General features: G+C 40.0%; 2 protein-coding genes and 1 pseudogene across 4 annotated transcripts in view; 2 read left to right on the top strand and 1 right to left on the bottom strand.

The window, feature by feature from the left end:
* Positions 1–27,949, bottom strand: part of xab2 (XPA binding protein 2) — a 49,098-nt gene that overhangs the window by 10,855 nt on the left and 10,294 nt on the right. For all 3 annotated transcript variants that reach the window (XM_086086461.1, XM_086086472.1, XM_086086451.1), the window contains 2 exons: positions 23,009–23,111; positions 22,327–22,453 (listed from right to left, as the gene is read on the bottom strand). The gene's annotated coding sequence lies outside the window, so the exon portion shown is untranslated. The remainder of the gene's footprint in view (positions 1–22,326; positions 22,454–23,008; positions 23,112–27,949) is intronic.
* Positions 521–10,977, top strand: LOC147181341 (myosin heavy chain, fast skeletal muscle). The gene is made up of 40 exons (XM_086091229.1): positions 521–531; positions 638–863; positions 986–1,129; positions 1,216–1,372; positions 1,462–1,489; positions 1,558–1,663; positions 1,914–2,006; positions 2,096–2,159; positions 2,248–2,346; positions 2,430–2,533; positions 2,640–2,778; positions 2,877–2,995; positions 3,094–3,243; positions 3,327–3,497; positions 3,897–4,203; positions 4,356–4,420; positions 4,503–4,590; positions 4,688–4,805; positions 4,897–5,020; positions 5,086–5,222; positions 5,338–5,593; positions 5,729–5,971; positions 6,077–6,253; positions 6,358–6,503; positions 6,594–6,684; positions 6,775–7,164; positions 7,251–7,377; positions 7,452–7,570; positions 7,715–7,911; positions 8,009–8,192; positions 8,276–8,441; positions 8,640–8,764; positions 8,882–9,190; positions 9,261–9,464; positions 9,568–9,693; positions 10,057–10,227; positions 10,343–10,447; positions 10,528–10,623; positions 10,717–10,848; positions 10,960–10,977. The coding sequence occupies exons 2-40, from the start codon at positions 657–659 to the stop codon at positions 10,975–10,977; spliced, it is 5,802 nt and encodes a 1,933-aa protein (XP_085947355.1). The 5' UTR covers positions 521–531; positions 638–656.
* Positions 13,584–23,125, top strand: LOC147181340 (myosin heavy chain, fast skeletal muscle-like; annotated as a pseudogene).

Below are 27,949 nucleotides of genomic sequence, written 5' to 3'. Positions count from 1 at the left end.
AAGCTTTCCAAGGCTCCAATGTCAAAGGATGTCTCTGCTGATGACAGAGATACTTGACCAAATCGAGTGGCGATCATCTGCTGACCTGGCATTTCCCGCCTATATAAACCCAAGCGCTTCACATCCACTGACAACTGACTGGCATCTCACCCAGGTTAGTGCTGTGTGACTTTAAATTGTTTATTTATCCTAATACTTTAATACAATGCCTTTCCTATGGAATGTTTTCATACAAACCAAGTTAAACCTTAAGATGTAGTGATTTGAACAATGTTTAAGTTGAATTTAGTCCAGCAGTAAGGCTTGTTACTAGTATGGCTAATTCTATAAAAAACTGTTTATGAGTCAAAACATACACTAAAATGATCAGTTCTTTACATGTATTATTGAATTTATCTTGCAAATTTTAACTTCTATATGAAAATTCAAGTGTTTTTTTTTTAAATATATAACCGTGATAATTTTATGATTTTATCGCAATTTTCAGGCCACCACCAAAATACTGTGCCCCACCCTTCTTCTTTAAGTAAGGTATGATGTCAGAATGTCAGACACATCACCATTATTATTATTTGAAAGACTGTCTTGTTCATTAGAATTAAGATGTTTTAACTAATGTTTAGTCTTCTTTTTTCAGTCCCAAATAAGGTGCCATCATGGGGGACAAGGACATGGATTCCTATGGGCCTGCGTCCATTTACCTCCGCAAACCAGAGAAGGAGAGGATCGAGGCTCAGAATACACCATTTGATGCCAAAACGGCATTCTTTGTGACTGTTCCTGATGAAATGTACCTCAAGGGTAAACTCATCAAGAAAGAGGGTGGCAAAGCTACAGTTGATATTCTTGGAGTTGCTGGAAAGGTAAGTGAATTACAAAAAAAATCTAACTATTGCAGTACTGTATTACATCATTTATAGAGTCAGAGTCAATGCCATAGAATACTATAATTTCTCCTTTTTTTCTTACTGCATCTTCTATACAGACAGTCACCGTCAAAGAAGATGAAATTCATGCCATGAACCCTCCCAAGTACGATAAAATTGAGGACATGGCCATGATGACCCACCTCAATGAGCCTGCCGTGTTGTATAACCTCAAAGAGCGTTTTGCATCATGGATGATCTACGTGAGTCCACACCAGTAATTTTACTGAAGTAATGGATTTGTCACACAGTCAGCGGGATTTATGAGAGCAATATGATCCCTTTCCAGACCTACTCCGGCCTGTTCTGCGTCGTGGTGAACCCCTACAAGTGGCTTCCTGTGTATGACGCTAGGGTTGTTGATGCCTACAGAGGCAAGAAGAGGATTGAAGCTCCACCCCACATCTTCTCCATCTCTGACAATGCCTATCAGTTCATGCTCACTGGTAATATATTTTTGTTAATGTCCCGGAATCAAGACATTGTAAAAACTACAATTAGTAGATAACATTTTTGATTACTTCTTTTATTTTAGACCATGAGAACCAGTCTATCCTCATCACGTAAGCAATAACAACAACAACTCGATATGATAGTTGGAGAAACTCCGCTGAAATATTTTCTTCTCCAGTGGAGAATCCGGTGCCGGAAAGACTGTCAACACCAAGCGTGTCATCCAGTACTTTGCAACAATTGCTGTTGCTGGAGGCAAGAAGGCTGATGCTGGGAAGATCCAGGTAAAACTAGAATTGCACTGAAAAGAACATAGACCCGATCCAAATTGTCCTTCACAGATACCCACTTCCTGCATATGTCTGAATCTTAGCATTTAAAGTCTAAAATGTCTCAGTGTCAACAATAGTAATGTAGTAAAAATTGCTACAAAAAGCTACATTACGAAAGAAAATATGTCCTTCTCTTGGAGGAGCCTAATTAGATAGTCTCCTAAAATAAAATCTTTGCTGACAGCATCATTATGCCCTGTAGGGTTCCCTTGAAGATCAAATCATCGCAGCCAACCCCCTGCTGGAGGCCTACGGTAATGCCAAGACTGTGAGGAACGACAACTCCTCTCGTTTTGTAAGTCGTCGAATTATAACACTCTTTTTTAACTCTTGCATATTTACTACAAACAAACCAAAGTAACATGTTATTGGTACTACATTTAGGGTAAATTCATCAGAATCCACTTTGGCTCTACTGGCAAGCTGGCCTCAGCTGATATTGAAACTTGTGAGTTTTCAGTAACCACAAGAATTACACACACACATAAAATGTTGGTCCCATATGAATACTTATATGTTTAAAAAAAATTGGACAGATCTGCTGGAGAAGTCCCGTGTCACCTTCCAGTTGTCTGCGGAGAGAAGCTACCATATCTTCTATCAGCTGATGACTGGACACAAGCCCGAGCTGCTAGGTACGTCTTAACAAGTAAAATAAAAACATCAGAAAAAAATATATTTTTAAAATGATTTATGTGTTGCCTCCACTTTATTCCAGAGGCTCTTCTGATCACCACCAACCCATATGACTACCCGATGATCAGTCAGGGTGAAATCACGGTCAAGAGCATCGATGATATTGAGGAGTTCATTGCAACAGATGTAAGGATACAATTACAATTCTAAATACTTTTATTCGAGCTTGTTCTATCATTAGAACTGGAAAGAATAATTCAAACCAAATATCAATGGCTAATGTATGTTACAGACCGCGATTGACATCCTGGGATTCACTGCAGAAGAGAAACTTGGCATCTACAAGCTGACTGGTGCTGCATTGCATCATGGCAGCATGAAATTCAAGCAGAAGCAGCGTGAGGAGCAGGCTGAGCCTGATGGCAATGAGGGTATGTCTTGTAATAATATCTTTAAAATAACTGTATCAAGGGTTTTAATATGTGTATCTACATTTTAAGCAAATTGCAAATAACTGTCTTTTTATCAGTGGCTGATAAAATTGCCTACCTCACTGGCCTGAACTCAGCTGATATGCTGAAATCACTGTGCTACCCCAGAGTCAAAGTTGGTAACGAGATGGTGACCAAAGGCCAGACCGTCCCACAGGTCAGAAGAAAATTTGTTCAAAATCAAAATGCATTAATATTAACATTTCAAATAAGCATGCAAACTGTATAAAGTTTAATACAAAATTGTGTTTCTAGGTCAACAACTCTGTCTCAGCCTTGTGCAAGTCCATCTATGAGAAAATGTTCTTGTGGATGGTCATCCGCATCAATGAGATGTTGGACACAAAGCAACCAAGACAGTTCTTCATTGGGGTGTTGGATATTGCTGGATTTGAGATCTTCGATGTGAGTGGCAGAACTTTCAAGTCAGCACACACACACACAAACACATCAGTGGATTAATTATGCTGTATATCTGTGTACTGTAGTTCAACAGCTTGGAGCAACTGTGCATCAACTTTACCAACGAGAAACTGCAACAGTTCTTCAACCACCACATGTTTGTCCTGGAGCAAGAGGAATACAAGAAAGAAGGCATTGATTGGGAATTCATTGACTTCGGTATGGATTTGGCTGCTTGCATTGAGCTTATTGAGAAGGTGAGCCCAATCTCTCAGGCAAGATTCAATTTAAAGCTGCAATATGGAACTTTTTTCACAAAAATAAATTTACAATAAGCTTTTTATTTTATTTATTTGACCATTTATGACTGAAATGCCTTCTAATTAGTAGATTAACACCTTAGCTGTTCACAATGGGTAACCCTGCAAGCCTCTGGCCAATAGTTTTCAGACTGTATTCGGGTAAAAAAATTCCCACGCCCTGTCTGCGGATGCGATGTAATGTGTGTGGTGTGTATATGAAGAACGGTATGTGCAGTTTAATTTTTCGTCAGCAGGTGGCAGTAGCGATTCGAAATGGAATATTCTACATTCAGTAGATTTAATTAAAAGTGTTTGTTAGTTTCTGACACTTTCTTTTTTGTCAATTTTCTTCAGCCAATGGGCATCTTCTCCATCCTTGAAGAGGAGTGCATGTTCCCCAAGGCCTCTGACACAACCTTCAAGAACAAGCTGCATGATCAGCATCTTGGCAAGACCAAGGCCTTTGAAAAGCCAAAGCCTGCAAAGGGCAAGGCCGAGGCCCACTTCTCATTGGTCCACTATGCTGGTACTGTGGACTACAATATTTCTGGCTGGTTGGACAAGAACAAGGACCCACTGAATGACTCCGTTGTCCAGCTCTATCAGAAGTCTTCCAACAAACTGCTGGCTATGCTGTATGCCACCCATAATGCAAAAGAAGGTATGAAGCTCAAGTAGTTGCTGACAATCGGCAATTACACTGACATTGAATGTGTATAATATTGGTATGTCTTGCTTAAAAAAATTGCTGAAATACATGAAGTGTAGGTATCTTATTGACAGTAACACAATTACATGTTTTGAAAAACAAAGAAGGTGCAAAGAAGGCAGGAAAGAAGAAGGGTGGTTCTTTCCAGACTGTCTCTGCTCTCTTCAGGGTAAAATGAAATTACCAAAACATCTTATGTCACCATGATTTCAAGTTGACCTTTATAAAAACGGTCATGTTTCATCTCACAGGAGAACTTGGGCAAGCTGATGACCAACTTGAGGAGCACTCATCCTCACTTTGTGCGTTGCCTGATTCCCAACGAATCAAAAACCCCAGGTTAGATGCTTTACCGATGAGCCGTTTTTCTTAACCGTCGCTGTGTAAAAAAAAAAAAGAAGTAAAAATAGAATTGACTAAAGACATTTGCACTCAGGTCTTATGCAGAACTTCTTGGTCATCCACCAGCTGAGGTGTAACGGTGTGCTGGAGGGCATCAGAATCTGCAGAAAGGGCTTCCCCAGCAGAATTCTCTATGGTGATTTCAAGCAGAGGTGAAAATAAACTCTACATTTTGCTGGAGCTCTAATGAGGGTTTGACAAGATAATATGCAAAGTAACAACATAATGCTTCCTATCTCACAGATACAAAGTATTGAATGCCAGTGTCATCCCTGAGGGTCAGTTCATTGACAACAAGAAGGCAGCAGAGAAACTTCTAGGCTCCATTGATGTGGATCACACTCAGTACAAATTTGGCCACACGAAGGTGTGTCAGAGATTGCATCTCTATGAGTTGTTCATATATATTTAAATAATATTTATACAACACAGGTGTTCTTCAAAGCTGGTCTGCTCGGTACACTAGAGGAAATGAGAGATGAGAAACTGGCTACATTGGTGACCATGACTCAGGCTCTCTGCAGAGGATATGTGATGAGGAAAGAGTTTGTTAAGATGATGGAGAGGAGGTAAGTCTAAGCTGCTTATTATGCAGGTATTCTTATTTACTGTGCATCTAACCAACAGCAGTCCCAAAGAAGCTATATTGCAATAAAATGCTAATGTGTACCTTTTCCCCCCCAGAGAATCTATCTTCAGCATCCAGTACAATCTCCGTTCCTTCATGAACGTGAAAAACTGGCCATGGCTGAAGCTGTACTTCAAGATCAAGCCTCTCCTGAAGAGTGCTGAGACAGAGAAAGAGTTGCAGCAGATGAAGGAGAACTATGAGAAGATGCAATCGGACCTGGCTACTGCTCTGGGCAAAAAGAAAGAACTGGAGGAGAAGATGGTTTCCCTGCTGCAGGAAAAGAATGACCTGCAACTGCAAATAGCTGCGGTAAATAGAAAGTACAATACAAGCTGTGCATAGACCTATTCTAAATGCAGACTCATACTGGGCAAACTACCTATTATATCCAAATATAAAATGTGATTAAGCCAATAATTGGATACATTCTTAATTTGCATGTAGGAGGGTGATCACCTTTCAGATGCTGAGGAAAGGTGTGAGGGGCTCATTAAAAGCAAAATCCAGCTTGAGGCTAAAGTCAAAGAGACGACTGAGAGACTGGAAGATGAAGAAGAAATCAACTCTGAGCTTACAGCTAAGAAGAGGAAGCTGGAGGACGAATGCTCTGAGCTGAAGAAAGATATTGATGATTTGGAACTCACTTTGGCTAAAGTGGAGAAGGAGAAACATGCCACTGAGAATAAGGTGAGCTTTATTTTTTATTATATTTACACAGAAATTACAAATTAATTTATGAAATAAATAAAGTACATACCCTATATACTTAACTAACAAATCACAATATTTCAGGTAAAAAACCTGACAGAGGAGTTGGCAACTCAAGATGAGTCTATTGCCAAGTTAACAAAGGAGAAGAAAGCCCTCCAAGAGGCCCACCAGCAAACACTGGATGATCTTCAGGCAGAGGAAGACAAAGTCAACACTCTGACCAAGGCCAAGACAAAGCTGGAACAGCAAGTGGATGATGTAAGCACGCCGTTGCGTTGACATTAAGGATTCAGGTAGAATTTGGAAGTATATCTTTTTAAAGATCATTACTTATTTACACTGCAAAATTACCATAATAACAGCTTGAGGGCTCACTTGAGCAAGAGAAGAAGCTGCGCATGGACCTTGAGAGAGCCAAGAGGAAGCTTGAAGGTGATCTGAAACTGGCCCAGGAATCCGTAATGGATCTGGAGAATGATAAACAACAATCAGATGAAAAACTCAAGAAGTAAGAGAAAAAATCAAATGGTAACATTTAAGAGGTTCCTGCTGCAAATAGAAATTAAATGACACACACATTTTTCCTTTCTTCTCAAAGGAAAGACTTTGAGACCAGCCAGCTACTCAGCAAGATTGAGGATGAACAGTCTCTTGGTGTTCAGCTCCAGAAGAAGATCAAGGAACTCCAGGTACGTTGTTTTTTTTTATGAGTTGACATATGAAAGCCTTATTGTGTTTTAGGTAATACACTGATTTGTTCATACAATCATGAAACTTAGGCTCGTATTGAAGAGCTGGAAGAGGAGATTGAGGCTGAGAGGGCTGCCCGAGCCAAGGTGGAAAAGCAGAGGTCTGACCTTTCCAGGGAACTGGAAGAGATCAGTGAGAGGCTTGAGGAAGCTGGTGGAGCAACATCTGCTCAGATTGAGATGAACAAGAAGCGTGAGGCTGAGTTCCAGAAACTGCGTCGTGATCTCGAAGAGTCCACCCTGCAGCATGAGGCTACGGCTGCCGCTCTCCGCAAGAAGCAGGCTGACAGCGTTGCAGAGCTGGGCGAGCAGATCGACAACCTCCAGCGTGTCAAGCAAAAGCTGGAGAAGGAGAAGAGCGAGTACAAGATGGAGATTGATGACCTCTCCAGCAACATGGAGTCTGTTGCGAAATCCAAGGTAAGGATATTTCATGAGCGCAAAATATTTGTATCTGAATGATCACATACTGAATGTGGACAATCCTTTACACTTCCTGATGATAGAGCAACTTGGAAAAAATGTGCAGAACGCTTGAAGACCAATTTGGAGAGCTGAAAACCAAATATGATGAGAATGTCCGTCAGCTGAATGACATGAATGCACAGAGGGCAAGGTTCCAAACTGAAAACGGTAAGTCAGCCAAAAAATATTATCTTCATTGGGCCTTCATTTTTCCTTGAACCCATTGTTACTTTGTCTCTTAGGTGAGTATTCACGCCAGATTGAGGAGAAAGAATCTCTGGTTTCCCAGCTGACCAGGGGCAAGCAGGCCTATACTCAGCAGATTGAGGAACTCAAACGACTTGTTGAGGAGGAAGTGAAGGTATAGTGTGAATGAATCTCCTGATATTTTACGATACAGTACTTCATAGCCATCTACGTTTGAGCTGATTTGAGCATAATTGCATGAACCAAGAAAAATATTTGTACAGAAAACTAACAAATACTTTATTCCTTTGCTTACCAGGCCAAGAATGCCCTGGCCCATGCTGTTCAGTCTTCCCGCCATGACTGCGATCTGCTCAGAGAGCAATATGAAGAGGAGCAGGAGGCTAAAGCTGAGCTGCAGCGAGGAATGTCCAAGGCCAACAGTGAGGTGGCACAGTGGAGATCTAAGTATGAGACTGATGCTATCCAGCGCACTGAAGAGCTGGAAGAGGCCAAGTAAGTAATTAAGACACCTCTCTACATTCTATTTGTGTGTTCAGAGTAGCTCATTTCTGCACAACAATTAAAACAAAAAAATGATTGCCTGTTACAGGAAAAAGCTTGCCCAGCGTCTCCAGGAAGCTGAGGAGTCCATTGAAGCTGTGAACTCCAAGTGTGCCTCTTTGGAGAAGACCAAGCAGAGGCTCCAGGCTGAGGTGGAGGACCTCATGATTGATGTGGAGAGAGCTAATGCCCTGGCTGCCAACCTTGACAAGAAGCAGAGGAACTTTGATAAAGTAAACTTGCAATTAAATTCAATGATCTGAGTGAAATGCAGTACTTCATATAACTTCATTGCTGAATATCTCCAAATGTTCAGGTCCTGGCAGAATGGAAGCAGAAGTTTGAGGAGAGCCAGGCAGAGCTGGAAGGATCCCAGAAGGAAGCTCGTACTCTTAGCACTGAAATGTTCAAGATGAAGAACTCATATGAGGAGGTGCTGGATCAGCTGGAGACCATGAAGAGGGAGAACAAGAATCTTCAGCGTGAGCTATTCCTACTTAAAGTGGATGAACCTCATATGAATTAAAACATTTCATTTCACTCGAACATATATATATTTTGCAATATATTTTACCTTTGACAACATCTTAAGCTAAAGTTAATGGGATTTATTTTGTTATTGCAAAGAAAAATTGTATAACATGATTTGCCATTCATTTATTATGTTTACTATTATATAGAGGAGATCTCCGACTTGACTGAACAGATTGGTGAGAGTGGAAAGAGCATCCATGAGCTGGAAAAGGCCAAGAAGACTGTTGAGGGTGAGAAGTCTGAAATTCAGTCAGCACTGGAGGAGGCAGAGGTAAAACAATGTTTGAGTGTCTCAAATCTCTTGATTTCATGTGGTTGTGACAAGTAGATGGGATAGATAACATGTAACTTGGGTAACCAAAGGCACTATGTGAACCATTCCCTTTAGGGTACACTGGAGCATGAGGAAGCCAAGATTATCCGTGTTCAGCTCGAGCTCAGCCAGGTCAAGGGTGAGGTTGACAGGAAGCTGGCCGAGAAGGACGAGGAGATGGAGCAGATCAAGAGGAACAGCCAGAGAGTGATTGACTCCATGCAGAGCACTCTTGATGCCGAGGTCAGGAGCAGGAATGACGCCCTGAGAGTTAAGAAGAAGATGGAGGGAGACCTGAACGAGATGGAGATTCAGCTGAGCCATGCCAACAGACAGGCTGCTGAAGCCCAGAAACAACTGAGGAATGTCCAGGGACAATTCAAGGTGAGATTCTCATCATTGCATCAGAAATGCTAATGGGCACACAGAAAATGATTATTTGTTTTTTTGTCAGGATGCCCAATTGCACCTTGACGAGGCTATCAGAGGACAGGAAGACATGAAGGAACAGGTTGCCATGGTAGAGCGCAGAAATGGCCTGATGCTGGCTGAAATTGAGGAGCTGAGAGCCGCTTTGGAGCAGACTGACAGAGCACGCAAAGTGGCCGAGCAGGAGCTGGTTGACGCAAGTGAGCGTGTTGGACTGCTTCACTCCCAGGTTCATGATCAGTAATTTATACTTACGTGTTTCTCAAACAAGCATATAGTTAGACACTTTGGGATACAAAAAAATATCTAATACATGACTTTTTCACATTCAGAACACCAGCCTTATCAACACCAAGAAGAAGCTGGAGTCTGACTTTGTCCAGGTTCAAGGTGAAGTTGAAGATGCTGTTCAGGAAGCACGAAATGCTGAGGAGAAGGCCAAAAAGGCTATCACTGATGTGAGTTGTCATCTGTGCCAGCTTGACAGCAATTTTATACCTATTTTTTGTAGTGTGTTTTTATGGCACTCCTAAAAACATAATATCCACATTTAAAATATGGGTAACACGTTCAGTCATAAAAACATTGTGAGGTAGATCTCCAATACTGGCCTTGTTGTCAAAGTGACAACACTGACCCAGATTTGTCAACATTTATGCTTTACACAAAATTGCCAATTTAATGAAATTAATCGCATTTCTAAAGTTGAAAAAAAAACAAAAAAATTATTTCATTGCGGAGCACGATACAACCGGGATTCTGTTGCAGAGGTTTGCACTTAGTGAGGTATAGATAAATTTGAGTTCAATGTAACATTTCAGGCTGCCATGATGGCCGAGGAGCTGAAGAAAGAGCAAGACACCAGTGCTCACCTGGAGAGGATGAAGAAGAACCTGGAGGTCACTGTCAAGGACCTGCAGCACCGTCTGGATGAGGCTGAGAGCCTCGCCATGAAGGGTGGCAAGAAGCAACTCCAGAAACTGGAGTCGAGGGTATGAACTATAACCAGGAATGCATCCAGTTCAGGATATACTTTCAATGTAAAAAAGGGATTGTTACGTTCTCTTGAGAGTAAAATAGAGATGCACTACATCATGTGTCCTATAGGTGCGTGAGCTCGAATCAGAGATTGACGCCGAACAGAGACGTGGGGCCGATGCTATTAAAGGAGTCCGCAAATATGAGAGGAGAGTAAAGGAGCTGACTTACCAGGTAATAGCTAGCTCAAGAACAACTACATTTGTAGCTCATGAATGTCTTTCATTGCTGATGATGTCATCTTTTATCTACAGACTGAGGAGGACAAGAAGAACAGCACCAGGCTTCAGGATCTGGTGGACAAACTGCAGCTGAAAGTCAAGGCTTACAAGAGACAAGCTGAGGAGGCTGTAAGTTGAATTGTATGAATCTTATCATCTCCACGATGACTTAATGACATCACTAAACTGTAACTGTGTGAATACTGCCCTTTTAAACCACAGGAGGAGCAGGCCAACACTCACATGTCAAGGTTCAGAAAGGTCCAGCATGAAATGGAAGAGTCTCAGGAACGTGCTGACATTGCTGAGTCCCAGGTCAACAAGCTGAGGGCCAAGAGCCGTGATATTGGAAAGGTAACATTTCGGCAATTGCAATGATACAAAAAGCAATGTCTGTGCATTGTTGTTGTTTTTGTAAATCAGGTCTTCCGACTGATTGATTATTTTCTTCTTTATTTTTCTTAGAGTGACTCTGCTGAGTAAGAGTACCATGAAGATGCCTTTCAACAGCATACATAAAATATGATGCAAGTGATGAAGGGATCATCAATAAATAATGTATTTATTATCACCATTCTGAACCTTTGTATTTGTTTCTGGTGACTTTGATCTTACTATAACATCAGCGATCCTGAATGAGAATAAGTGATGTTAAATACGAATGGATTGATGAAAAGTTACAATGAGAGGGATGTTTCAACCCGTTGAGCAAGTAGTCTTACAACGGACTATCAACATCAGTTGTTGACTTCACAAAGCAGCCCAGTATAAACACTTAGTCTTGAATTCAGGACTTGATTGAAAGACATACTTATTAAATCCACAAAGAATCCAAAATGAAAATGAAAGAAAAACAACACAAAAACGTACTTCCTACTTTTGTGATTAGTTTTACGTATACAAAAACCATACTCCAATTGCAGTAAAGTCCCATTGTGGTTGTATATACAGCGACAAAATACCTAAATGAAAAAAGTAGGGGCCAATGCCCTGTAGGCACATGCATAAAGCCTATTGGAGGTCCTCCTAATCTTTACTTATATAAGTGCTCAGAAAGTTTGCCAAAGTGAAGCAACAACCACTTTGATTGAAAGGCTGCAGTGACACATGCATCATGCAGCATTAACAGATGTCAGCGACTTACGGTATCACGTACAGCAAATGGATTAAGTTCATTTGGCTTGTGTGGAATTTATTTTGGGCCTGATCTCAAATGAGTTGCCAAGTGTTTACTTATCCATTTAGGGACTCACATAGCTGCCGACTGAGCATGTTTTATTGCAGGAATACGATGCCTGGCATACAGGTAACTGAAGACCATTTAAGTCTGGCTGTGTTTCCAAAATTAAACACAAAGCAAGACATGATATGGAGACATGATGGAGAATTAGCTAATAAGTGTACTTATTTGCTCATTTACAAATGGTGCACAACAGATGAAGAGATTATTATAATATTTAAGACTAACTATCATATACTTTAAAACTAGCATACTGGTCAAACCAGCTTGTTACAAGCACAGAAAAATGTTGGTTAAAAATAGATTTAGAATTCAGCCGTAATTCATTACTAAGTGCTGCAGATACATTTCAGTCAGAGGTAGAAAATAGTTTTTACGAAAGAGGCCAATGAAATCTTCAGGGACGGTGGGAGTGGCTTGCTTTCATTACAAAGATTTAAAACATGCAAGTGTCCTGCAACTTAACACCAGAGGAATTCAGATGAGTCTTCCAGCCACAATCTGTCTTCTCCTTCAAGCTATCCCAGATTAAAGACGATTGATGTTAATGACATGTTGCAATGTCCTTTTAAATCAAGAACGACATTTATTGGAAGCTTACACAAACAATATTCTGGCTATTTCATGAACGATATCAATGGACTTCAGCAGTGATATCACTTTCATGCCTGCACTAATTGGTAACTGTGATCCTTCATCCTGAGCTACAGCACATTTGTACCTCAATAACTGTCATGGGGAGTAATGGGTTTGTATCTTTCTCGTAAAATAATTAAACTACATACTTACAATACAAACATACATAAGGTATTATTTCTGTGTAGTATATACTATTTTCGTCATCATTTTCGGTGTTCATTTGTCACCTTTTGTGGAAATTAACTGTATAAATACCATCTTGTTTATACTTTAATATATGCCTTTCATGCACATCCCATAGACATCAGTGATTAAAAGTGAGAGTGAGAGTAGCAGCAAAGTCACTTTTTAGAAAATAAGCATTTTATGCTATACTTGTGTTTTAACCATACAGTAGGTCTTTTTAACTATATATTTTTCACTGTGATCACAGAAGATTTTAATATATATATATATATTTTTTTTTTTTTTTTCAGAATTGTTTTCAAAATATATTTGAACTGTATGAGTGCATTGTAGAAAATGTAATGTTGGACTTTCACAAGGTGTCGGTAGCGTTAAAGCAGATGGTGTAACTTCACACTACATTTTTCAAATTCTAACGACAAATGTCTCAGTCACCAAAGAGGCAACAGGACAAAAAGGGGCCATGACCAAACTTGAGCGAGCGACTCCTGCTGACCAGGCACTCCAACCCTCTATAAAAGTGACAACCCTGCACTACAGCAGGAACTGATAGGCTTCCGACACAGGTGAGTGTATGGATGTGGGTTTCAGTTGTCGACTCATCAGTTGATAAATTGATAATTAGTTTGAGGTCATGTCAGATCTATACATCCTGGTTAAATGTTCTTCTTTGTGATACCATATAAATCAAAAAAATATTTTACATCATTATATGTGAAAGATTCGGCTGAATGCAGTTAATAACTAAGAGTTAAATGCACGCACTATAACTACCTCACTCTTAATGAGTCTCATTAGTTACTCAATTCTGGACTGAATGTATAAAATAATTGAAAGTGTTGCACAAAATTTTTTACAGCATCGCGAGACTCTATTGGACACAATACCCGATTCATTATTTTGAACGAGATAGAGGTAAAACAGCATGCATACATTAAATTCAGTAACGTTTAATTCATCTGGAGGCTAAATCAAACAGTCACTGCTATTTTATTACTTTTGCAGTCTCCACTAAAGTGCCACCATGAGCACCGATGCAGAGATGGAGCAGTATGGCGCTGCAGCCATTTACCTCAGGAAGCCAGAGAAGGAGAGGATTGAGGCTCAGACGGCTCCCTTTGATGCCAAAAGTGCCTACTTTGTGGTTGAGCCAGCTGAGATGTACCTGAAGGGTAAACTCACAAAGAGGGAGGGTGGAAAAGCCACGGTTGAAATTGACGGTGGAAAGGTAGGCAACTGATTGTATTACATCTACTAACAATTTTCCAGTTCCCATTAATGCAAGACAATTTTGATATAGTAGTGAGATATTGATATATATGAAGACTAATCCTGTACCATTATTAAGACTCTCACTGTGAAAGAGGATGAGATCCACCCCAGAAACCCTCCTAAGTTCGATAAAATTGAGGACATGGCCATGATGACCCACCTCAACGAACCATGTGTATTGTATAACCTCAAAGAGCGTTATGCATCATGGATGATCTACGTGAGTTTTCATTTGATCGCAATTAGTATTTTATCATTATATGTATTTGCACTGCTAACTTCTCATCTGTGCTGTTTCAGACCTACTCTGGCCTGTTCTGCGTTGTGGTGAACCCCTACAAGTGGCTTCCAGTGTACGACGCTACATGTATCGGAGCATACAGAGGCAAGAAGAGGATTGAGGCTCCACCTCATATCTTCTCCATCTCTGACAATGCCTATCAGTTCATGCTCACAGGTAAGATGCCAAGTGGCTTTACTTTAAGGAACTACCGATATATGTTGACAACAGTGAAAGAATGGTGAGTGAAAGTGTGTCAATTATATTCATATGACAGATCGTGAGAACCAGTCGGTCCTGATTACGTGAGTATAGCAAATGTCAGATACAATTTTTATTCATAGAAAATACTTAAAATATTTTATTTTTGTTTCGTCTAACGCAGTGGAGAATCCGGAGCAGGAAAGACTGTCAACACCAAGCGTGTTATCCAGTACTTTGCAACAATTGCAGCTATTAGTTCCAAAAAGGCTGAACAAGCAACAGCAGGCAAAATACAAGTAACTAAGATACCTGCTATACTGTAGATAATAACTGAATTAGGGGAAATAAATGACTACATTTTTTAAAATGATCTTTTTTAAGGGCTCTCTTGAGGACCAAATTGTTGCAGCCAACCCTCTGCTGGAGGCCTATGGTAATGCCAAAACTGTGAGGAATGACAACTCATCTCGTTTTGTAAGTAAACCCAACCGTCTTTTTGTTTTGTTTAAATCACTCAATATGTTTTCCACATTTACTAAATCAAAAAGCTTCTGCCGTTGTTGTTGAATTAAAAATATATGTACTGTATATGTATTATATGTTTTAGGGTAAATTCATTAGGATCCATTTTGCCTCCAGTGGAAAGCTTGCCTCCGCTGATATTGAAACATGTGAGTTCAAACTATGGCAAATACAAGTTAATATGTACGAAGCAGGAAAATAATAACAATATAGCTAAAATATTACCACACTTGACATTAACTTCTCTTAGATCTCCTGGAGAAGTCCCGTGTCACTTTCCAGCTGTCGGCTGAGAGGAGCTACCATATCTTCTATCAACTGATGACTGGACACAAACCAGAGCTGCTGGGTAAATTAGGATAATGAGACAAATGTGGATTATGATCATATCAAAAAGAAAATGGCCCACTTGTAAGTATTGAATTATTGTTAACCTGTGTTTTTTTTCATTTGGCAGAGGCTCTTCTGATCACCACCAACCCATATGACTACCCGATGATCAGTCAGGGTGAAATCACGGTCAAGAGCATCAATGATATCGAGGAGTTCATTGCAACAGATGTAAGGATACAATTCAAACACTATTAGAGAGGTTTGTTCAATTATGAGAGCTTAACAAACTATTTAAAAAAAATAACATAACTGTGTTTAATGAACATTACAGACAGCTATTGACATCCTGGGATTCACTGCAGAAGAGAAACTTGGCATCTACAAGCTGACTGGTGCTGTGTTGCATCATGGCAACATGAAATTCAAGCAGAAGCAGCGTGAGGAGCAGGCTGAGCCTGATGGCAATGAGGGTATGTCTTAGATATTACAGGAAGTGAAATGCATTAAGGGTTGAACATAAAGCTGCATTCTGTACATGTCTAAGCTCACTGTTAAATCACATCTTTTTTAGTTGCTGACAAGATTGCCTACCTTATGGGCCTGAACTCAGCTGATATGCTGAAATCACTGTGTTACCCCAGAGTCAAAGTTGGCAATGAGATGGTGACCAAAGGCCAGACCGTCCCACAGGTAAGTCAAATCATATTGAGACTCCATAAGTATTTCCATATAGAAACTTCATTAAACAAATTGCAAACCTATAATCTCCAAACCAGGTTAACAACTCTGTCTCAGCCTTGTGCAAGTCCGTCTATGAGAAAATGTTCTTGTGGATGGTCATCCGCATCAATGAGATGTTGGACACAAAGCAGCCAAGACAGTTCTTCATCGGGGTGTTGGATATTGCTGGATTTGAGATCTTCGATGTGAGTGGCAGAACTTTCAAGTCAGCACACACACACACAAACACATCAGTGGATTAATTATGCTGTATATCTGTGTACTGTAGTTCAACAGCTTGGAGCAACTGTGCATCAACTTTACCAACGAGAAACTGCAACAGTTCTTCAACCAACACATGTTTGTCCTGGAGCAAGAGGAATACAAGAAAGAAGGCATTGAATGGGAATTCATTGACTTCGGTATGGACTTGGCTGCTTGCATTGAGCTTATTGAGAAGGTGAGCCCAATCTCTCAGGCAAGGTTCAATTTGATTTAAAAAGCCTTTGTTAGTTTCTGACACTTTCTTTTTTGTCAATTTTCTTCAGCCAATGGGCATCTTCTCCATCCTTGAAGAGGAGTGCATGTTCCCCAAGGCCTCTGACACAACCTTTAAGAACAAGCTGTATGATCAGCATCTTGGCAAGACCAAAGCCTTTGAAAAGCCAAAGCCTGCAAAGGGCAAGGCCGAGTCCCACTTCTCATTGGTCCACTATGCTGGTACTGTGGACTACAATATTTCTGGCTGGTTGGACAAGAACAAGGACCCACTGAATGACTCCGTTGTTCAGCTGTACCAGAAGGCAGCCAACAAACTGCTGGCTATGTTGTATGCCGCCCATGCTTCAACTGAAGGTAAAACTATCTGAGATATGAATGCACACGCGTGTACACTATGTAGGTCCCTGTATAATTAAGGGAAATATGGACATTTTCTACTCACACGTTTTGATACACAGATGCTGGTGCAAAGAAGGGTGGTGGAAAGAAGAAGGGTGGTTCCTTCCAGACTGTGTCTGCTCTTTTCAGAGTAAGTTTACTTTAAGAGCTAAAAAGACAAACGCTGGTCATATTGGAAAGTGGCTGACCAGTAATCTTTTTGCTGATCAACAGGAGAACTTGGCCAAGCTGATGGCCAACTTGAGGAGCACCCACCCTCACTTTGTGCGCTGCCTGATTCCCAACGAATCAAAGACCCCAGGTTAAAAAAACTTGACATAGATTTTTGGGGAATGCGTTGCAGACAATTAACCGCATAACAAGCAATATGAATTGATCATTGCAGGTCTCATGGAGAACTTCTTAGTCATCCACCAGCTGAGGTGTAATGGTGTGCTTGAAGGGATCAGAATCTGCAGGAAGGGCTTCCCCAGCAGAATCCTCTATGGTGATTTCAAGCAGAGGTAGCGGAAGGAAGAGAAAATTTGTTAAAATGTCTTCACTTATTAAAGTAAAAGAATATAGTTCAAGATTTGAAGAAAATATGCTGTACTTAACCATCCAGCCTTCTTTTGCAGGTACAAAGTATTGAATGCCAGTGTCATCCCTGAGGGTCAGTTCATTGACAACAAGAAGGCTGCAGAAAAGCTGCTGGGCTCCATTGATGTGGATCACACTCAGTATAGATTTGGACACACAAAGGTGCCTTTCCAGAGTACAAATAAAGATGACATGTATATATTTTGTGGTATACATATTTGCTAATAGCTCAATTGCTGACCTAGGTGTTCTTCAAAGCTGGTCTGCTCGGTACACTAGAGGAAATGAGAGATGAGAAACTGGCTACATTGGTGACCATGACTCAGGCTCTCTGCAGAGGATATGTGATGAGGAAAGAGTTTGTTAAGATGATGGAGAGGAGGTAAGTCTAAGCTGCTTATTATGCAGGTATTCTTATTTACTGTGCATCTAACCAACAGCAGTCCCAAAGAAGCTATATTGCAATAAAATGCTAATGTGTACATTTTCCCCCCCAGAGAATCTATCTTTAGCATCCAGTACAATCTCCGTTCCTTCATGAACGTGAAAAACTGGCCATGGCTGAAGCTGTACTTCAAGATCAAGCCTCTCCTGAAGAGTGCTGAGACAGAGAAAGAGTTGCAGCAGATGAAGGAGAACTATGAGAAGATGCAATCGGACCTGGGTACTGCTCTGGGCAAAAAGAAAGAACTGGAGGAGAAGATGGTTTCCCTGCTGCAGGAAAAGAATGACCTGCAACTGCAAATAGCTGCGGTAAATAGAAAGTGTAGTACAATGAATGGTTTGCAAAAGCCTTCTCTAAACGCAGTCATTTACTGGGACAACTACCATGAACATACAAATATAAAATGTTGATTATTCTGATATAAGTGCATGACTTCTTGGTTTCTATATAGGAAAGTGATAACCTTTCAGATGCTGAGGAAAGGTGTGAGGGGCTCATTAAAAGCAAAATCCAGCTTGAGGCTAAAGTCAAAGAGACGACTGAGAGACTGGAAGATGAAGAAGAAATCAACTCTGAGCTTACAGCTAAGAAGAGGAAGCTGGAGGACGAATGCTCTGAGCTGAAGAAAGATATTGATGATTTGGAACTCACTTTGGCTAAAGTGGAGAAGGAGAAACATGCCACTGAAAATAAGGTGAGCTTTATTTTGTTTCTCATTTAAAAGAAATATTTGAAAGGTATGTATTAGATTAGGAATCTGATATGTGTACAAAGACATACATATTAAAGTAATCGCAATATTTCAGGTGAAAAACCTGACAGAGGAGATGGCATCTCAAGATGAGTCTATTGCCAAGTTAACAAAGGAGAAGAAAGCCCTCCAAGAGGCCCACCAGCAAACACTGGATGATCTTCAGGCAGAGGAAGACAAAGTCAACACTCTGACCAAGGCCAAGACAAAGCTGGAACAGCAAGTGGATGATGTAAGCACGCCGTTGCGTTGACATTAAGGATTCAGGTAGAATTTGGAAGTATATCTTTTTAAAGATCATTACTTATTTACACTGCAAAATTACCATAATAACAGCTTGAGGGCTCACTTGAGCAAGAGAAGAAGCTGCGCATGGACCTTGAGAGAGCCAAGAGGAAGCTTGAAGGTGATCTGAAACTGGCCCAGGAATCCGTAATGGATCTGGAGAATGATAAACAACAATCAGATGAAAAACTCAAGAAGTAAGAGAAAAAATCAAATGGTAACATTTAAGAGGTTCCTGCTGCAAATAGAAATTAAATGACACACACATTTTTCCTTTCTTCTCAAAGGAAAGACTTTGAGACCAGCCAGCTACTCAGCAAGATTGAGGATGAACAGTCTCTTGGTGTTCAGCTCCAGAAGAAGATCAAGGAACTCCAGGTACGTTGTTTTTTTTTATGAGTTGACATATGAAAGCCTTATTGTGTTTTAGGTAATACACTGATTTGTTCATACAATCATGAAACTTAGGCTCGTATTGAAGAGCTGGAAGAGGAGATTGAGGCTGAGAGGGCTGCCCGAGCCAAGGTGGAAAAGCAGAGGTCTGACCTTTCCAGGGAACTGGAAGAGATCAGTGAGAGGCTTGAGGAAGCTGGTGGAGCAACATCTGCTCAGATTGAGATGAACAAGAAGCGTGAGGCTGAGTTCCAGAAACTGCGTCGTGATCTCGAAGAGTCCACCCTGCAGCATGAGGCTACGGCTGCCGCTCTCCGCAAGAAGCAGGCTGACAGCGTTGCAGAGCTGGGCGAGCAGATCGACAACCTCCAGCGTGTCAAGCAAAAGCTGGAGAAGGAGAAGAGCGAGTACAAGATGGAGATTGATGACCTCTCCAGCAACATGGAGTCTGTTGCGAAATCCAAGGTAAGGATATTTCATGAGCGCAAAATATTTGTATCTGAATGATCACATACTGAATGTGGACAATCCTTTACACTTCCTGATGATAGAGCAACTTGGAAAAAATGTGCAGAACGCTTGAAGACCAATTTGGAGAGCTGAAAACCAAATATGATGAGAATGTTCGTCAGCTGAACGATATCAATGTACAGAGAGCAAGACTCCAAACTGAAAATGGTATGTCAGGTGTGGTAAAACTGCAATGAAATTTGCCATGTTAATTTTTAAATAAACCTCCTATTTTGCCATTTAGGGGAGTCTGCTCGTCAGCTTGAGGAGAAAGAAGCCCTTATTTCTCAATTGACCAGGGGCAAGCAGGCTTTCACTCAGCAATTGGATGAGCTCAAGAGGTTGAATGAGGAAGAAGTAAAGGTATGAAAGTTTTGACTCACAGAATGCCATCCTCCTCCTATGTCTTAAGTTGCACGAGCCTTGCTGCAAAATATATCAGTGAAAAAAGATTTTTGATATTGTTGGGTTCATTAGGCCAAGAATGCCCTGGCTCATGCTGTTCAGTCTTCCCGCCATGACTGCGATCTGCTCAGAGAGCAATATGAAGAGGAGCAGGAGGCTAAAGCTGAGCTGCAGCGAGGAATGTCCAAGGCCAACAGTGAGGTGGCACAGTGGAGATCTAAGTATGAGACTGATGCTATCCAGCGCACTGAAGAGCTGGAAGAGGCCAAGTAAGTAATTAAGACACCTCTCTACATTCTATTTGTGTGTTCAGAGTAGCTCATTTCTGCACAACAATTAAAACAAAAAAATGATTGCCTGTTACAGGAAAAAGCTTGCCCAGCGTCTCCAGGAAGCTGAGGAGTCCATTGAAGCTGTGAACTCCAAGTGTGCCTCTTTGGAGAAGACCAAGCAGAGGCTCCAGGCTGAGGTGGAGGACCTCATGATTGATGTGGAGAGAGCTAATGCCCTGGCTGCCAACCTTGACAAGAAGCAGAGGAACTTTGATAAAGTAAACTTGCAATTAAATTCAATGATCTGAGTGAAATGCAGTACTTCATATAACTTCATTGCTGTATATCTCCAAATGTTCAGGTCCTGGCAGAATGGAAGCAGAAGTTTGAGGAGAGCCAGGCAGAGCTGGAAGGATCCCAGAAGGAAGCTCGTACTCTTAGCACTGAAATGTTCAAGATGAAGAACTCATATGAGGAGGCGCTGGATCAGCTGGAGACCATGAAGAGGGAGAACAAGAATCTTCAGCGTGAGTCATTCTGATGGAATTTTAGTTAAATTAAGCAACTAAGATTAATATCAACTATTGTTGTTAGCAACAGTAAATATTCAACACAATCATAACATTAAATCTAATCTAATCTAGATCTTTGAAAATGTCAGTTCCCTTTGTCTTAAGGATGTAATGTAATGTTCTATGTTTATTCTTTTATAGAGGAAATCTCCGACTTGACTGAACAGATTGGTGAGAGTGGAAAGAGCATCCATGAGCTGGAAAAGGCCAAGAAGACCGTGGAGACAGAAAAATCTGAAATACAGACAGCACTAGAGGAGGCAGAGGTAAATACACTGTTTTAATCTTTCAAATGTCTTGATTTCATAAGGAATGCACATATTCAATTAGAAAACATGCAACTTGGGTAATTAAAGCTACAATTTCAACTTCTATCAAAGGGCACACTGGAGCATGAGGAAGCCAAGATTCTCCGTGTGCAGCTTGAGCTCAACCAGATCAAAGGCGAGGTTGACAGGAAGCTGGCCGAGAAGGACGAGGAGATGGAGCAGATCAAGAGGAACAGCCAGAGAGTGATTGACTCCATGCAGAGCACTCTTGATGCCGAGGTCAGGAGCAGGAATGACGCCCTGAGAGTTAAGAAGAAGATGGAGGGAGACCTGAACGAGATGGAGATTCAGCTGAGCCATGCCAACAGACAGGCTGCTGAAGCCCAGAAACAACTGAGGAATGTCCAGGGACAATTCAAGGTGAGATTCTCATCATTGCATCAGAAATGCTAATGGGCACACAGAAAATGATTATTTGTTTTTTTGTCAGGATGCCCAATTGCACCTTGACGAGGCTATCAGAGGACAGGAAGACATGAAGGAACAGGTTGCCATGGTAGAGCGCAGAAATGGCCTGATGGTGTCTGAAATTGAGGAGTTGAGAGCCGCTTTGGAGCAGACTGAAAGAGGACGCAAAGTGGCTGAGCAGGAGCTGGTTGACGCAAGTGAGCGTGTTGGACTGCTTCACTCCCAGGTTCATGATCAGTAATTCAAACCAAAATCTGCTTCTTAATTAAACAATCATACAGATACTTTAGGAAATAAACCAAATGCAATATTCTTGACATGCAGAACACCAGCCTTTTGAACACCAAGAAAAAGCTGGAGGCAGACTTTGTCCAGGTTCAAGGTGAAGTAGACGATGCTGTTCAGGAAGCACGTAATGCTGAGGAGAAGGCCAAAAAGGCTATCACTGATGTGAGTAGCAAAATCCACAATTTCTTGGCATCATAACCAGTCCAATCAAGATTTTCAAATATGGATTACAATACCCTTGATTTCAGGCTGCCATGATGGCTGAAGAGCTGAAGAAGGAGCAGGACACCAGTGCTCACCTGGAAAGGATGAAGAAGAACCTGGAGGTCACTGTCAAGGACCTGCAGCACCGTCTGGATGAGGCTGAGAGCCTCGCCATGAAGGGTGGCAAGAAGCAGCTCCAAAAACTGGAGTCGAGGGTATGAACTGCATGTGCACAGAAGAATAGAACACGAGTTAGAAAGACAGGAAGGCACTAAGCCATGTCATATTTTCAATAAGCAACCAACCTGTGTTGTACATATTTCTTTCTGAGCACCACATAGTTAACACCTGAGATCAATATTTGTATTTAATACAGATACACATATCTTCCCCTTCAGGTGCGTGAGCTTGAATCTGAAGTTGATGCCGAGCAGAGGCGTGGATCTGATGCTGTTAAAGGTGTCCGCAAATATGAGAGGAGGGTGAAGGAGCTGACCTACCAGGTATGTTCTATCGATTCACAAAAATATATGTCCTCCTATCAAGTTTACAAATCCACATTTCAAATTTGATTTATTTATATTTTTGTCTATAAAGACTGAGGAGGACAAGAAGAACATGACCAGACTTCAGGATCTGGTGGACAAATTGCAGCTCAAAGTCAAGTCTTACAAGAGGCAGTCTGAGGAGGCTGTGAGTATATTAATTGTTTTTGTTTATTAATTAAACTCTACTCTAACTGTACATTTTCCACAGGAGGAGCAGGCTAACACTCACATGTCCAGGCTCAGGAAGGTCCAGCATGAGCTAGAGGAGGCTCAAGAGCGTGCTGACATCGCAGAGTCCCAGGTCAACAAGCTGAGGGCCAAGAGCCGTGATGCTGGAAAGGTATAAATCATTACTATGCAATTCTCATCAGGTTTTTAAACTACAGCATAAAGTATTATAGCTAAGTTTACAAGAGTTGGGCAGGGTACACTTGCTACATGATATTTTGTTTGTATTTTTTTTTTTCCCCCCTAGTCTGACGCCGCTGAATAAGAGACTCCTTTGGACAACATTCAACTGAGTTCATATAATATGAAGTAACTGTTGAAATGTCTTCTTGGAATGCTTTTACTCAATAAAATGTAATATATTCTATCTCTATTCAATCTCAAGTTTTCATTATAGCTTTCCAAATGGCAGCGTTCAAACTACATTGGTTAAGCTTTATTATGTATGGTTTGGCAATTTACTAGGCAAAAAACAAAAGTAGTGAATGATAAACCAGTAAAACGAAGTAATGGGAATGAGAATCTTGACCTAGATCACCTAATTTCCATTCGTGAAGTAATACATGTATTGAAACCGGGTAAACCCCATACTGTAAATGAATACTTCTTATCAGACCTATATGTCTTTCCCCTATTATTAGCATTACAAGCAAAATAGCCAGAAACAAATGACACTGTCATTTTTAATAGCAAAACAAAAATGAAAACACATCAAGTGTAGGACTATCACAATCGATAATAAACTCTGCAAGTCTTTGCAACTCTCTCTGCAATTGGCCTGATTGATACGAGTCATGCTGGAATCTGTTGCAAATGTCAAACTTGGAAACCTATCCTACAGCTATTCAACAACAGTAACAGACAGCTGAACACATCATATTGCACCTTGTTAGAATCAACTTTCACCTCTTGCGGCAAGCAGACACATGAGTTAACTGCCACCCACTGAGTAAAGCATATGAACAGCTGATGCTAATTTCAAGACATGTTTGTGACTGCCACATAGTCGTACTGAAGCGAGACATGCTGGGAGAAATGGATACTTAAACGACATATGACAATGTATGCTTGATGGCAGCAGACCAGACTGTTTCAAATGCCTTTCTATTTAAAAAAAAATGTCCTGCTACAATTTCAACTTTTGCTAAATGCCCTGTGTTCATCCCAGTGTCAAATGCTTTTCACTGTTTATTCATGGGAATCGAATAATCGATATCGAATCGATTTTCCTTTTCGAGCGTGATATTGATTCATAAACCATGAATAGATTATTTTACTCTTTTTCCCATACATTCGTAAGAAAATATAATTCATTTTTAAAGGCCTTTTTTTTTATATCTTACTGTTTTCCTGAAATTTACTGTTCACATGAATTTTATTAATTTTTTCTTACATCCTTGCTGATGTATGTTTGTGGAAGACTTAGTGCTTATAACACTTGTTACTTTTATTAATAAAATAAATAAGTTACTGCTGACGCAAAATTGTGTTTGAAATGTAACGTTTGTGGAGTTTTTATCATGTCCTTGATATTTAAGAAACATTTATGTTCCACAATTAATCAATATCGGATTGAATTGAAGTGGATCGAATTGAGAAAAATCCTAATTGAATCGATTGCGGAAATTAGAATCGATACCCAGCCCTAAGCGGAACCCCATAGACTGGTTGTGGGTTCGATCTCTCGCCGTTTTGACCATGTCATGGTGTCCTTGAGCAAGATTCTGAACCCCAAGTTGCTCCTGATGCCATCCAGATGTAAATATGATGTCAGTGTGAAGCCTTTGAGGGCCTACTCAACTAGACATGCTAAGGAAGAGAGAGAGAGAGAGAGAGAGAGAGAGAGAGAGAGAGAGAGAGAGAGAGAGAGAGAGAACCAGTTACTGGATTACCTCATAGCATTATATATCCATCCATTTTCCAAACAGCTTATCCTCGCTAGATACTTAAAAAATTAAAAATTAAAAAAAGATAACAGTATAAAAGGGTTTAGTATCACCATCTAGTGGATGAATTAGTAGAAGTAAATTAGAACAATTATTAATCCTCAACTATTTCAAAAACATGTCAAACAGTCAAATTTAAAGGGTTTTTTTTGGGTGTGTGGGGGAAGGGAATCTTGGGGTTTCAAGTTGTAGACTGTGACCTTTATGCACCGCCCACAAAAGTGTCTTGGCAGCAGTGGGGACATTTAAAAATTATTTTAAAAACTGTCTTTGCAGTTCAGCATATTGAGAGGATGAACCTCGTGTGCCCATGTTATAGTTCAACACAATCCAAGTGACAGGGGGTCCCTCCTTGTTCAACCAATCTGCTATTTTTTAATGCAAACTGCTTAATATGGTTGTGATCAGACCTTATAGACACCTACAATATATATGTACACACAAAACAATAAATAAATAAAAATAATTCTATAATAAAGATAGTTTTGCGTTAACATTATACATGGTGTCAACAGGGGTTTGTAGGTGTACTCTATAAATACATAAGTCTTAGATTGCCAAGTATGAATCTTCGGTTCCACCACTTATAACGTGACAAGAATTCCCCAAAATGACAGTGTGTCAAAATGCAGAGTCTAGTTCGAATGCCACTTAAAAATAAGCACGACATATCAAGAATTTTTAAAAAATAGATGATGAGTTCCGTAAAAATGTTTTTTGTTGTTGGGAAAAAAATTGCTTTTTGGGGGGGATGTTTTTGTGTGATTATTGCCTCAAAAATGGCCTAAAATCCCTTCAAATTCTAGTAAAACAGCATAACTTCATTATTTCTAAACATATCTCCTTAATTTTTTGGTTTCATCTGCTACCCAAAAAAGTTTCAGTTAAAAATATTCACCAAGGGGTTCTTCTAGTCGACGCATTCAAATAACTGGGCCATTTCACACGTCACTTCCCCCAAAACGTGACTTAAATAGCACAATTGGGACATTATTTGTGAGAAGCGCATTCTGGGCAGTAGAACAAGTCATGTAATTTAGTAATCAATTGTTTTATTTGGGGGGTTTTTATTTGTTTTTTTAATTAACTGATTTGTTATGGGGGATTTTAAGGCTTATTCCATGTTCTTGAGAAAATTCTACAAAAATGTCAATCATACCTTTGTCACGTTGCAAGCTACATTGATTAGATTAATTTTGGATCATGCTCTCTCTTATTAAAACAATTTGAACCTCACTTTAGTTTTAGATTTTAAATATCATGCCATCCAAATACCAAAGTTGTTACCTTCAAGTTCTTTAACATCCCAGACACCATCACGACCCTGGTCAAAGACTACTTTCAGGACCTGCCGTTCTGCTTCTCTACACCTGAATTTACTACCTCGTGGCAGTGCCTGGAAGTAGGCCTCATCAGCATTATTTCAAAACACATTTTAAACACCTAATATCTAGCTAGCATAATTATTACATTTTCAACTGTGTAGTTAGTTACAGTGGTATTTAGGACTGAGGATCAGCAGAGTCATTATGAACATTTTATAGCATTATTATTTGGATAGGCTTGCTCAACACAGATAAATAGTATATAACATTAAATTTAAGACTTTAGTGTTTAAGCTAAAGACTATATAATACGTTAAGTTGCTCCTAAATGTTCATATTCTTTCAAATGTTTTTTAAAGCCATTTGCTCACTAGCTACACCAACCTACTCTATTAGCTTTCTAAGTAATATTTAATGCTAAGCTAATGCTAGCTAGTTTAAGATTTTTGTTGCCTTCCCTTTTACATAAGTACCATTTAGTGCGTGTGATAATAAGTGTGATAGGAGACAACGCTTACCCCTCATCATTTTGTCTTTTGTCCACCTTTTTACACACTTAGAAGTCTTTTACACGAGTGTGGGTCAGATGAGATAGTAGCATTAGGCTAATAATACTATTATAATGTTATCCAAACCAGGTGCAGGAGCATACAATGATTTCATACCACTTCTGTGTTGGCAACAAATACATAAATAAATAAATGAATAAATAAATAAAAAATATTTGGGGGGGTCAATAACAGATACTTTGACTCAAAATTAAATGTCTTGCCTTGCGAGTTAGAAATATACAGGTCTACCATTCACTAGAACAACCTTATCTTAAAATGTTTGCTGTGCAGCTGTCTCAGGTTGGTCCAAGTTGAATTATATCCACATATATTCATTTTGTTGGTTAACTCTCACTAATACTTAATGTTATTTACTGAATAGTAATACACATCTTTTGATCTAGTTTGTAAGACTGTTTCACTATACAAATAGATACAGGATTTATGTTCTGTTACCTGACCCTCTTTAAGCATTAATATTGACTTTACATGCCGGTACCTAAATTCCAACAGTGGCAATACCATTCATCACAGATTGCTTGCTTTTCAACATAAATACCACTGACAAGTTGAGTATCACAGTACATCCTTTTAAGACTGCTGCGTAAATATACTTGTTGTGGAATGACAATAGGCTTGATATAAGCTCAGAACCATTGCAGAAATGTTAAGTACCCTCCCTCTCTGGTTCCACTTGTTTGACTTGCAAGCTGTAATTACCGCAGAGATGACAGCCTAAATTAACAGGAATCCCTTAACTAGTCAACAGGGCCATACAATAGTAATCTTCCCAACATCCTAAGTCAAACCATATTTCTAACAACAGTTGTTGTATAGCTTGAAAAGTCATTGGTGAACACATATGTATTTCTTCAAATAGTAGCTGCTTGACCCAGTAACCCAATTAGTCACCTCCCTTAACCTAGAAAAAAAAAAAAGAGGTAATTTTTATTATCCCTATACATAGATTGTGTACGACATCAAATCAAATAGTTGACTGCTGTGCCTATTTGAATTTGGCATGTCGACTGTTTTTCAGATATGTTGTAGTAAAATGCCACAGGCTCAGTGTCAGATCAGATCACCACACGCAAGCACGCACGCTTTGTTTTCATCATTA

The sequence above is a fragment of the Leptonotus elevatus genome, chromosome 1 (assembly GCF_054856555.1).
Source record: "Leptonotus elevatus isolate MCC_2025b chromosome 1, RoL_Lele_1.0, whole genome shotgun sequence".
Lineage (NCBI taxonomy): Eukaryota > Metazoa > Chordata > Actinopteri > Syngnathiformes > Syngnathidae > Leptonotus > Leptonotus elevatus.
This window is presented reverse-complemented; position numbering and strand designations above follow the sequence as displayed.